Source organism: Pseudophryne corroboree, chromosome 2 (assembly GCF_028390025.1).
Source record: "Pseudophryne corroboree isolate aPseCor3 chromosome 2, aPseCor3.hap2, whole genome shotgun sequence".
NCBI classification, from domain to species: Eukaryota; Metazoa; Chordata; class Amphibia; order Anura; family Myobatrachidae; genus Pseudophryne; species Pseudophryne corroboree.
This window is the reverse complement of record NC_086445.1, coordinates 66,478,062-66,491,644: the sequence shown is the minus strand read 5'-3', so window position 1 is coordinate 66,491,644 and position 13,583 is coordinate 66,478,062. Positions and strand designations below refer to the sequence as shown.

Below are 13,583 nucleotides of genomic sequence, written 5' to 3'. Positions count from 1 at the left end.
ATGCACCGATACTTAATGGAATGCTAGAAATTCTATAGCGACAAGATTGAGGGCTGGATTTCTTAATTCTTACAGAAGTGGTTCCCAAACTTTTGTGAACCATGGCTCCCTGGAGTATCAGCATTTTTTTCACGGCACCCCTAGGCCGAAAATTTCTAATTGAGAAATTGTTTAAATTGTACTTATACAGATTTTGTCCTCCTGGGTTGTTGCCCGGAAGGATGCGTGTAGCGGGATAGTTGGAGCGCGTGGACGCACGTACCCACTGTACATTCACTTTTTGTGGGGGACTGGCGGGTGCAATTTAGCACTGCATGTCACAACAACACCATGTCACATCTGTATGTCATCATTAGGCTCCGTTATGTGGTGGTGGTGGACAGGGTTGTTCTTCTGTTTGTCCACTTATTTTATGATTGGCAGCCACCATCATTGGTTTTGTCTATCACATGGACTATAAATAATTTGATTTGGTCCTGGACCACCAACCTGTAGCAACCCTGCAAGTACCCTGTGACACAGTAATACCCAGTATTGGTTCCAATAACGAGAATGCATTCTCTGTCTTGAAAATGACCATGTCGAATATGTATGTGAGTCATGTTAGCACTTTTTGATGAATACGAGCAATGCAGCCCTCATTACCTTTGCAGCGAGAATGGAGAATTGGAGAGGCCAAACACCTTGACCACTCAATGGTACTACAGATCTGGCTTCTCCCTCACCTGGGACTTTGGCTGTCCTTATCACATAAAATGTATACATTAGGTCTATCTTGATACAGAAAAGTCTTGTTTTATGAGGTGTTGCGAGTCTGTAAAATCTTCACAAAACCTTTTTTTTCCTTTTTTTTAGTAAATGTTTTTAAAGTTTTGGCATCTAGAACTGGTCTGATGAAGCCACATAACTTTGGAATGGAATTATAAGACTTAGTCACACCTAACGTGTGTTCTGCAAATTCTGTTTTCAAATCTACACGTTTTACTAAGGCCTCCTTCAAGAGGAAACCTTTGAGATGTAATGACCATTATTACTCTTAGGGGTCTATTTACTAAGCCTTGGATGGCGATAAAGTTGACAGAAATAAAGCACCAACCAATCAGCTCCTAACCTCCATGTCATAGGCTGGGTTTGAAAAATGACAGGAGCTGGTTGGCAGGTACTTTATCTCCACCAAGGCTTAGTAAATAGACCCCACAGACCCTCTTGCCTGTTGTGATAGTTTTCCATAAGTGAGAAGCTTGTAGGACTCACCAAAGTATTTGTTTTTTTCAAGATGGCCATCATGGGGATGTCTACCCTGAGAAGGTTTGTGATCATTGAATTCTATGTTAATTAAAAGGAACCTTAATAGATTTTTGCTTTTCTAATTAAGATTTTTTTAAGGGTATTTCACCCTCTTTCGTAAAATCAGAACCAAACAAATGTTAATTATAAACAGTTATGCATGCTAGACATGTTAGAGCCAGACTTGACATGTTATGTCACATAATCAATATACTGTACTGTGTGTGAGCAACATGGTGGCACAGTGGTTTGCATTACTGCCTCACAGCACTGAGATCATGAGTTCCATTCCTGGTCATGGCCCATTGGTGTGGAGTTGGCATGTTCTCCCCTTGTTTGAGCAAGTTTGCTCCCACACTTCAAAAACATACTATTAGGCTACTTGGATTCTGACAAAAATAACCCTAGTGTGCACTTAAATAATTTAGGGGTCTATTCATGAAGCAGCGAAAAAAGTGGAGATGTGAGCCTGTGGAGAAGTTGCCCATGGCAACCAATCAGCTTCTCCATACAATTGTACAGTATGCAAATTATAAATGTTACTTCAATGCTGATTGGTTGCCATGGGCAATGTCTCCCCTGGCTCACTTCTCCACACTTTTCACTGCTTCATGAATAGACCCCTCAGTCTTTAAGCTCCAATCAGGACATGGACTGATATGGTGGAGCTGTAAAAAAAGGTTGATCAAATTCAATATTATCCCTTTGTTGCTGCACCAGTTCTGGATGTGAGTGCTGGGTCTGCTTCAGGAGCTGCTAAGCCTGTAGTTCAGAAATCTCAGTAAGGTATCTAAAAGTGAAATTGTCCTCCTAACCAAGAAACAAATGGAAGAAAGTCCACACACCTGTTACTCTAGCACCCAGAACAAATACATAAATCATTAAGGAGCGTCCTTACTAGAAAACATACTACAGGCATGTGCTCAACACTAAAAAAATTTCAAAGACACTCTTGAGGAACTTTATGGGTGTGGGAAGGTGTGCTAGCAATAGGCCACACTGGAAAAGCAAACATCAATGATTGACTGACAGGATGGTCATAATTAAATGAGATCTACCATGTTTCTGAAAATAGTTTATACAAACCCAAAAGATTTTCCCAAGAAGAATTTCTGCTGTGTGAGATAGGAGAGTCAGAACTGGACAGTAAGTGACAGTAAATGTCATTTATTTTTTTTGTAAGAGACAGTCTTCATGTCAGTAGTAGAAGCGACATTGATATGAAGAATCCTCTTATATAACAGCACTGTTTAGCTTGTGTAGATGATGATGATGACACATCTGAGTATGCTCCAGCAAGCACATGCCTCAAGTGCTTTATATCATGGCAAGACATGCATTGACTATTTGTGTTAGCAATTGCCACAACTACAAGTTAGCAGGCTTGGCTGTCAGCCACTCTTTGTGAGACCTACCTAACACTCGATGCTAGGTGATGGCCTCCAAAAGATTAAACAACATTTAAGGTCATCTGCTTCTCTGCAATATTTTCTATTTTGCAGTATAATTGCTGAAGCATTGACAATGGCCAACTGGCAGCAACGGTTGCTTGCCCAATTCTACTGTATATGATAGCTAGAATGATCAGGCAAAGGCACATTGCAACCAGTAACATCGCTAATTTCCCTTGCACCCCAAAGAGGAACGCATAAAAGTTAGAAATGTTTGGCTAACGTAAAAACCAGTAATGTGCGCAGTCAGATATTGTGGTGTCACACCTCCCCCTACAAGTTCTGATATAGAGTTCAGATTTTGGATATGGTATTTAGGCATGCTTTGGTAACATTTATATAGCCAAATTTGTATCAATTTACTAAAATGTTTAGAAAGATATATGAACACATAAGAAAATTGAATCTGTACACTCAGACTCTGATGTATCTACAATGGGGGCCACAAATCACTGGGAAAATGGCGTGGTGGCAATTTTCCAAGTGTTTCGCACATGCGCAGTAGGAACATCACTGGGAAAATGGCCACCATGTCATTTTCCTGGAGACGTGCTCATGTGCACTACATTCTGGGACAGCGCTAGCAACCCTAGTGCTTAGAGTCTACTGAGCTGTCCGCTAGAGAGGAGGGGGCCCAGATGGAGACTGCACACATGCCCCCTCTACTCTTAATGCTCTCAGACTACAATCTTTTTGTGCTATGGCTGTAATCTATAGCAGCGGTTCCCAACCCGTGGTATGCGTACCCCTGGGGGTACGCGCCGGACTGCAGAGGGCTACTTCAAATCGAAGCCTGTAATGGCGGATGCGTGACCCAGCGCAGTCGTGCATGGAGGACACCGGATGCCAGGTCACACCGCTGCGGCTGCATGTATGCTATTCACAATCGTAGTGCACGTGGATAGTAAAGTATTAAAAATGTTAAAATCTATTTTTTTAAAACAAAACTTGCCGAACTTTTCATGTGTCGACCTGTCATGTGTCAACCATTTTCATGTGTCTACCATTTGTCCATGTCTCAACCATGTCAATGTCGATCAAATGGCTGTCAACCTAATAACTATCGACCATTCAAACGGATAGCATTTCACAGCCTGTCTCACTCACCAATGGGTCAGTGAATGTATACACATAATGGAAGTTGCTCAATCAACTTAGAAGACATGTATATCAAGGTAAAACTTGTACGTGTAATACTGTTTTTGATTTTAAGTTAGGCTGCAAAAAAATTTTTTTGTTAAATTGTAAAATGTAAAATCAAAACTAAAAGCCTATAAATGTCATTAAAGAGTCGTTTGATTATTTAGCTAACCTAAGAACATTACTACCTAACAAAAACTAAACTTTCTGGCGAGGACGAATGGGTGGGGGGGATGAGACGAGGGGGTACTCTTAGATGAAAAGCCTAATCAAGGGGTACGGGAGATAAAAAAAAAGTTGGGAACCGCTGATCTATAGTAAGCAAACAATATTAATATATTATTTATAATATATATTAAAATGTGATTTTCTGCTAGAAAGTAGCAAATACTTCAATAACAACAATTTGCATTTTATTGTGCCATAATTTATACTTCCCACGGCGGTTTATTGCACCAACATCCTCCCATTACACCAGGCTTATCAATCTATTTGTTTTCAAATGAGTAATAAAAAGCCTCCATTTGTATCACATATTTTTAATAATGTCCAAAAATGTACCTGACACCAAAAACACAATTATAACATAAAATAAAGTGGGGAAAAAAACAGGCATTGTATTTAAATTTTCTCTTTTTTTCTTTCAAAATAAATTACAATTTCTTTACAGATACAAAGCTAAATAAAGCAATTTGTACATCTTATGAAAACATTATCATCATCATTAAACATCGAAATAAAACAATACATTCTCTATTTTATGTCAGAAGCAGCAGCAAAATTAAAGAGAACCATTATTCACAATTTTTTAGATTTTTTTTTTCTTATTAACACAGTATTTGTTTGCAAATAAATTACAAGCACTTTTAGCCCACAAAAAATGATGTAGTATTGGCACAATGAATCTAGACACATACATGGGACTCGTAATCATTATCTCACCTGGGTTCCAAGAATTATGATGTCTTACATGGTATACTATAGTGTATATGCTCATGTTTGGTAGGTTATTTATCTACTTGCATGTATAGTTTTTATTACTGATTACGGACGACACGGACACCTTATATACATCACTCCATTAGTTTAAATATACTTTTTCTCTTGTCATTGTTTCACAGTATTATGAGCATGTCAGGAATTTGGAAAACTGATGTTGAACTGATCAATAGGTAGACACAAAAATATTAGTACTATAAGCTAAGCAACACTTTTCAGGCAGCCATATTTACCGGATTAAATAGTACACAGAGCTATTTTATTTTATCAACAGTGAGTGGTGCGACAATAAAAATCACAGCTGTTTCATTGATAAAATGTGCATTTCTAATCTTGTATTCTACACCAATGCCCTTCTCTGTAGTGCTAATTTTACCATTGACATATGACGCTACAATATTTTTATATTAATTTAGGTTATTTGGAGGGCTCAAATAATGGAATTAAGTTTTTAATGGAGGTATACTAATTCCCTCTATCCCAATTTTTTAGGACAGTCCAGGGCATTATGGGGTATATTTACTAAAAGTTGATTTGGGTCGATTTTGAACAAAGTTTTTTTTTGTCAATGTTTGGTCGATTTTTGATCGATTTTGTGTTTCAGGGTCTAAATCACACATTTACTAGCAGATGATTTTTTACATCATTTAAAAAAAATAATTCCAAAATCATCTTTTAGTAAATGTGGGATTTAGGGGTATATTTACTAAAAATCGATCTGGGTTGATTTTGGATCGATGTTTGGTCGATGTTGTATTTTTAGGGTCTAAATCCCACATTTACTGATAGATGATTTTTTTTTTAATTTTAAACTGTGTCAAAAATCCTCTGTTAGTAAATGTAATTTCGACCCTGAAACTCCAAAACTATCAATAATTGGACAAAGATCGACTAAAATATTGATAAAAATTTACCCAAATCGACTTTTAGTAAATATCCCCTGAGGAGTTGATTAGGGAGACTATGTTATTCCCATATTTGTATATTTTTTGTTGACAACATAAGTATCGGAAAATAATGGTTTGTATTTCACTAGTAGTACTAGTGAGTAAATGTATTGGTTTGCTTGTATAACTGCTTAAGACTACCTACTGGCTTCATAGATAAATGACAACCAATATACAATGATAATTAAAATGTCATAATAATTGCAATTATAATTTAGCAATTTATAGGAATACACTTATAATGAACCTCTGAAGAATAGTCTAATGGAAATTAGTTTTGAATGTCTTAGAAAGATTTATCATTCAAAAACACAGTGGTCCTCATTTGTGAAGTACACTGATCGTGCATGGCAAAACGCGTTGTGATGTACTCTCTGCTCCTAGGAGACACCTCCACAAACTACGTGTGTCTGGGTTTGCTACAAGCTAGAAAAATCGCAAGAGGTACAAAGTATAAAAGTGTTAATGTTACATCTCCTATCACATTAGAATCAACCCATTACATTTTACTCATGAAAGTGAGGGCATACCAGAACGATTGAAGATTTTACATTGGTTAAAGAAAGCCTAGATATGCGTCCTATTCAAATAATAGGGCAGACCTGACCTAGTGCATATCTAAAATCATGTTGCAGAGTGAAAAGGGCTGTGTGCCTCTAATACCCCTTATATCCGACCCCACCGCTGCTTTATCTCAATTCAATAATCTAGCTACGGAAAGTTAAATCTTACTTTTGCACTGTCCTGCAAACCTCTACACAATCCATACGTAGCAAGTAGCACCTTGCTCCTTAAACTCCTTGCTTTAGTTGCAAATCAAGCTGTATGGTGCCACCAATGATAATTGATGCTGTTTTGTGCTTTGAAATAATTTCCAATGCATTGTATATATTAATAATAGTTTGTTTCTCTCTGTACTCTCTATATGCTGCTCCCTCTGCCCATTGCAAAGTGTGCGTAGTTAAGCTGTAATAGCAAAAGAACATTGTATTAAACGTTCTCAAGAGAACAATATAAAGTTAAGAAAACATTTTAGTTTATACTCCAATTGGAACAAATGACACTCGGTGTGGATGACTTGCATTATCAGAATTTGGGAAATTCGAATAAGCGCTTGTGCACACTGAGGGGTAAATTTACTAAAATAGGAGTTCTATTTAAAATGGGATGTTGCCCTTAGCAGCCAATCAGTTTCCAGGTATTATGTTCTAGAAGGTGCAAGATAAATGAGAAGTAGAATCTGGTTGGTTGCTATGGGCAACATCCAATTTCAAATAGAACTCTCTTAGTAAATTCATCAGCATATATGCAAAATTGTATTTAGATCTGTGTAAGACATTTTCTGGTGCAAATGTAGTATATGGGATTACAGCTAGGTGCAGGGTGAGATTTAGGATGTAGAGTTACTGATGTGTCCTCAATACGCCATGCAGCGGGAGATGCGTGGCATGAGTGAGCTGACATGTCCCATGCAACTCCGTTAGCATCGGGCGTCTTATTCACATCACTATGCGGATAGGACACACATGCAGACTCTGCTGATTAAAATGATATGTGGCATGTCTATATTCTGTGTGCTCCTGCGTCTGTATCTGCATACAGAATGGTATGTTACAATTTTTACTAGCATACATTTTTACATACCATTTCGGAGGCAGATAGAATCGCAGTTCCACACAGAATATAGGCATGCAGCATATCATTTTAATCAGCATAAGCTGCCTGTGCATCCTATTCACATAGCAATGCGAAAAAGACACGTTTTAATGGAAAAAATTGCACAGAAGATGCTTGGTGCTACCAAGTTATGCCACAGCATGACAAGACTAGAAGGACTGTTTAATGTACCAGGAGGCTAGATGTAACTGGACACATCTATGATTGCGGAAGGGAAGGGTTAGAATAAAGGCTATTTTTTTTACAGTATATACAGTATACACACAATTGTATCTATGACATTTACATTTTGTATCCTTGTTAAACAAAGAAGCATATGGCATGAACATAAAATACACTGACATTTGGCAATTTTGTACATTATGCGACTCTGGACAGCGTATGCGCAGCCAGCACTGCCACATCAGTAACTGAAACAGAATGTGATTCTATAGAGCCCCTGGGATTCTATGGATAGAACCAATATTGTGATTGACGTGTCCGTACAGGAGAAAAAAAATGGAAAATAAAAACAGAAAAAGAGAAATAGATAAATGAGAGCTAGACATTAAAAAAAAAAGGGGGGAGAGAGAGAGAGAGAGAGAAGACAAGTGAATAGTAAATAGAAAAAAAACAAGGAAGTGATAAGTAAATTCTAATAGTTTCTATGTAGGTAAGTATATGTTCAGTTTATTTATCTTTTAATGTTAACACAGGATTTTAGCTGCAGAATATTTAAAAATAACTAATATAATATGTAATAATATTATTATATGAAAAGTTTTTTTAATTTAAATTAAATTTGTTTAAATTAATAAAGTTTATTTTTTTTTCTTTTGCTACTTTTTAAATATAAGGACACCATTATATCTCATTAGCACCACTGTTCTCAAATCTTGAGTCCCCATCTCAATGCTGTATACAGTATATAGGCTGCACTAATGGGTCATCACGAGTGAAAATTCTATTAATACTGTATATAAGGTAAAACGAAACCAAGCCCTTTCACTGGTAAAACCAACTGTTTACTTTAGTAGGGTATCCCCCCCTTTTTGATAAATCAACCTGTGTTTTATACCTTTAGTTAAATCACCTAACGATAGGTCAATCAATGCTCAAAGGCCAGTGCTGAGTACTTATCCCTCTGACTGCAATTGCTCTTCCAGCCCCTGGCAAGATGGTCATACATTTTGGTCATGCAACTCTATCCACTCCAGTCTTGTTGCCAATAAGCCAAGCTTCTCATTATTGCCCTGTGTAAAGGGTACAGATCACTAGCTGAGCTGGAGAGACTGCAAAAGCCAGCACATTTATTTCCAATTGACTCCTGTACATGAGTGATGTCCAACTTTTAGGTTGTTTCCCATACAGGGAGATTTATTATGTTGTTTCCTGTTACTTACAATTTGTACAGAGTGTGATTGTATGAGGTGAGAACCAAACATGGCCCCTGACACCTGAATGGTGTAACCAGCTCCTAGTTGTCAGCACAACGTTCCATTAATAAAGTTCACATAGATGGTTGCAAATTTGTGCTTCTTAAATGTATTGTCATACCAATGCCTGCGTCAAACAAATGATCGCTATTTCAAACTCAAATCAGTAGCACCAATATGATAATCTACATGTATAATGTGAACAAATCAATGAAGACGGCATGGCTTTTAATAGATTTTACTTTGCATTAATAGGGGGGGGGGGGGGGAATAAGAAAAGTGATTATTGCAAGTTTTTTTTTATTGTATTTGTATGTTAATTGCATTTTTTTTTATCTATTTGGACTGTATCTTTTAACACTCAAACTTTAAAAGCCTACAAATATGATTAAATTGTGTCCAGGGTTCCATATAATGGAAAAATATACAAACAGCAAGAACTAAAAAATGTCTTAAGATATGAATTTTTGATATTTGTAATTTCCCCCCCCCAAAGAATTTGCCTTTTCCTTTGCACTTATATAGTTACAAAGATATAAAAGTTGATGAGTTATCAAGCTTCTAGATTTAAACACTCCTTTTTATAGGTATGACTCAGGGAAAAAGCAAAATTCTGATTGAAGCTATTTCCAATTTATCTCAAATATCCTTACGTACATTAAATCCTGCATCTAAATTTGTATTAGGATCACCAACATGACTATGTAATTTGAAGGTTTAATAAAAAAAATCAATAAGTATCAAATCTATAAATGTTTTCTCTCTCCCATTGAATATGGATTCCAGCGTTTAGAATGGAATTTGTTTTCTTCTAGTCTTACGGTATTAATAAGTGTAAGTCTTCCATTTCTCATCATCTTCCTTAATTTTTTATATGAAATTCAAAATAAAAAAAAATATATGCTAAACAATTTTTGACTGAACCAGAATATAAAACTATTTCAGTTAAGGTATAATCTGCATTTTTAAACATTTTATAGTACAGTAGAAGCCGATTTGGAGCCATATAAGATCCATAGATCTATAAACAATTGTGGTTCCCATAACTAATAAGTTGATTTTAAAATTGTTAAAATTCCATAGCCATCTATTGCCCAATATAAGTGCAAGTCTACAATAATGTATTTATCCCAAATGTTATTTGCGAGAAAAAATGTACTATTGCACTATCATAATTGCAAACTTGACAAATCCATTATGTAGGTATAACCCCTTGCCAATTTTTTAGTTTTAATACTGATTTTATTATAAAAGTTAGTTTTTCTAATTACTAATTATTGCTATTATCCTGGAAGTTTGTCAACCTACAGTATCTAAAACTCTATTCTACTGGATGTAGTGTTTCTTTCCTACCTGAATTAACTATTTCTCAAGCTGTTTGTATAATCAAGGCTTTTATATATATCTTAAAAATGTAAAACAAAATTTTTTCTTTCCTTATGGATTGCTAATTTACTTTTAGTAATTTTAGAGGTTAAAACCTACTTCTAAAATATTTTTTATGAAAATGATAACTCTTTAATACAAATAATGACATTAATGGACAATACAGTACAATTTGATATTTTTCAGTCATATACAATATATCTGCTGCATTTATAGATATGCTCTTGGAATGTATGATAAAATATAAATTCACAGTAATCGTATTTATACCCTCCACCTTCATACACATACAGTGAAGGTAGACATTCTGTGGGCAAAACAAATATTTTATTAGACTTTACAATATAAATTCAAGAAGAATGGGTGATATCACTGAAGCAAGTTTTCATTCTCATTAATATTGGTTCAGCCTACAGAATGATCTTCACTGTGTGTAGATGACATCTACCATATACTTTAGGGAACTAATGTGCTTATAGCTTGAATTATTCACATAATCACATATATTATATATATATATATATATATATATATATATATTTATGCTCATTTTTATGACACTTATCTAAAATTCTGGCTTGTAAGGCTACATTCTCATAAGGCTGGTACCACTGTCAATAGGCATCACTTGCAATTAAATAATGATATCTTTAAAACACTATCCATTTTATTTTTATATTTGGCACCTGAGGATAGCTGTGATAAATCAATATATTTCTCAGGAATTATATATGTATATTTTTCATATCATGTAATTCATTCATTGATTCACTTTGACTTTCTAGCATAATTCCACTGTTTCTTTACATAAAGAAAATAATAGACTTTCAATAAATGATAGCCAAACATATTTGTATTTTTCATATATTAAGGACAAAAAAATGATTTACTGAAAATGTAGACCTTATTTTGTATTGCTTTGAAAACCAAATTCAGTCACAGTTCATGGTTGAAATAATATACAAACAACCAAGCCACATAAAAGCATGGCTTTCTGGTAATGCTAAATTTACTTATTCAAGGCTTTGACACCGTTTATTAAATTCTATACTACTACAGTATCAGTACTTAATATTTATTTAAGTAGCATTGAGTTTGTTTTTGATTTTGATTTTTTTTTACATGCAAAAAGCAATGAAACACAAATATTTTTTGTCATAAAAAAATCATTTAGAAAAAAAAAGCATTCAACACATAGGGATGCAGTAACACCGTAATTAAACAATTCTGCTATAAATATTATATTCACCAAAACAACTTGCCCTTATGAGGGTAATTACAAAACAGTACTCCAAAAAATATTTTTTGCTACTTTAGTATTGTCGGCAACACGGTGAAATAGACAATATATTTCATTGCTAGTAAATTTCAGTCTCATGTTTTTTTTTTAAATGGATTAAAAGTTACGGATTGACAAAGAAATACAAAAAAACATAGACAACGTTGCATGTTGTGCCCTATGTAATACAGTCACTTACTGCAGAGAGTCAGCTATGCCTGTTGTGTATCAGATTTTTGATACTTTTTTGTTGTTGTTATATTTTGTGTTATAGTTTCTTCATAGAAAAATGCCTGCCATTTTGGTCCCAGATTTTTGAGTTCTTAGAAAATGTACATTCATGTTTGGTCTTCTAATCTTGATAAAAGATCAAGGTTCACTTCTGGGAAGAGAATCAAAAGCAAAACAAGACAAATATATTTTACAGCTGATTACAATCCACTCTGTTCACAATATTTCTCAAAACAGCCCCCTTTAAATTAAATCAGAGCACTTAGAATAGACTCCTGCACTTATGTTCGACTCCTTAACAGGCCTCAAGTTTAAGCAGTGTTTCTTAAAAGGACCATATTTTAAGGCCACTTTAATAACGACTGTACTGCTTGGGAAAGTGGACCTGTACATCTGATGCTGCCATAAAGAAGTATTTGCCACGCATCAGCTGCCAACATGGGGATGGTTTACATCTGCGCTAACAACATCTGTGACACCCTCCCCCAAATCATCTTTACATACTGCCAACAGTTGATATCCAACTAGTATAAGTTACATTCACAATGAAGAGGAGCTTTGAGAGTAGTCTCTCAAGATTAAGTTGTCATATTTAGGAGATGATGGGGTACATAGAGCTGATTCAGATACTGGGGAGCTAGGGGAGGTGCTGTCTGAGTCAGTGGAGTCTCTAAAAGGAGAAGGAGGCGTTAAAGCCACTAACTCCTCCACATCTTGCTTTACTACTGGTGCTTCTGAAGTGCTATTTTTGACGCTGTCAGAAGATGACTTTCTGGCAGAAAGTGACCCACCGTTAAATTCAATAGCAGGGGCCGGCTGGATCTCTGCAAAGGTGGTCATAGCTGTTGGAAGTTGGATCTCCCTTGGAATCAGGTAGGAAGAACATAGAGGGGTGGGCACCATGGTTCCTTGGGTGTTGGCCGACAGCATCATGGAGTTTAGCTCACTGATGTTGGCAGTGAATCTGGTAACAACATTACTGATTTGGTCCATCAAAGAACCTTGAGAAGAGCCACTTCGTTGGGCGGTGTCTGAGTGAAAGGAAGGGATGTCATCATCTGTCCGGGTTACTGAAGCAGCTCTCTGGCTTACAGTGCTGATTGGAGAAGGAGTCTGCGGTCGGTACTGTACCGGATAATGTTCTTCTGCCTCAGAAACGTCATACAGCATTTTGGCACTGGAGTCTGGGAAGGAAGTGCTGATATATCTGTTTTCTGTACTGCCTTTAGAGAAGGGCTTTATAACGGCTGTTTGATTTGTACTATCCTTCTTCTTGACATGGACAGAAAGGCGCTGCCAAAGATGGTGGCCCCTACTGGTCTTCTCATTTTGTGCCCAAGTTACCGATTTTCCATTAGAGCTAGAATAAATGTGAGAAGTTTAGTGTGAGAATGTAAAATCCTTCTAAAATTTACTATTTTGGTTCTTTTAACTTATTATTGAAATTTGGGATTTTTATTGTTTTTGGAAAAACCCTACGATGCCTTTTTTATTTCTCGAAAACATTGTTTAAAATATTTTTTGTCATTTTGACTTTGTCTTCATTGTAGTAATCCAGATTTTTTTTCGTATTATATACCATGTTACGTTATAAAGCTTTATGGGGCTGCTTTAAAGGTAGGTACAAATCTTGCCCATGTGTAGAATTTGCAGCTGTGCAAACCTTGCAGAACTGTAAGGGTTTCTACATTTTTGCATACAGGGCAAGCACTACATGTTTTTGCAATCTGCACCCAAATGCTTGCCACCTATAATTTTAAATTGCATTTCG

General features: G+C 35.9%; 1 protein-coding gene across 6 annotated transcripts in view; it reads right to left on the bottom strand.

Annotated features, from left to right (window-relative positions):
* GRM5 (glutamate metabotropic receptor 5) overlaps positions 1-13,583 on the bottom strand; it is a 634,815-nt gene that overhangs the window by 45,727 nt on the left and 575,505 nt on the right. For 2 of the 6 annotated variants that reach the window (XM_063951395.1, XM_063951394.1), the window contains exon 10: positions 4,343-13,172. The exons of 1 other annotated variant lie outside the window; for it this stretch is intronic. In XM_063951395.1, coding sequence (XP_063807465.1) covers positions 12,353-13,172 — 820 coding nt within the window. In that variant the 3' untranslated portion in view covers positions 4,343-12,352. Of the gene's footprint in view, positions 1-4,341; positions 13,173-13,583 lie in introns of those variants that run through there. 3 more of the 6 variants (XM_063951397.1, XM_063951396.1, XM_063951399.1) reach the window with 3 other exon arrangements.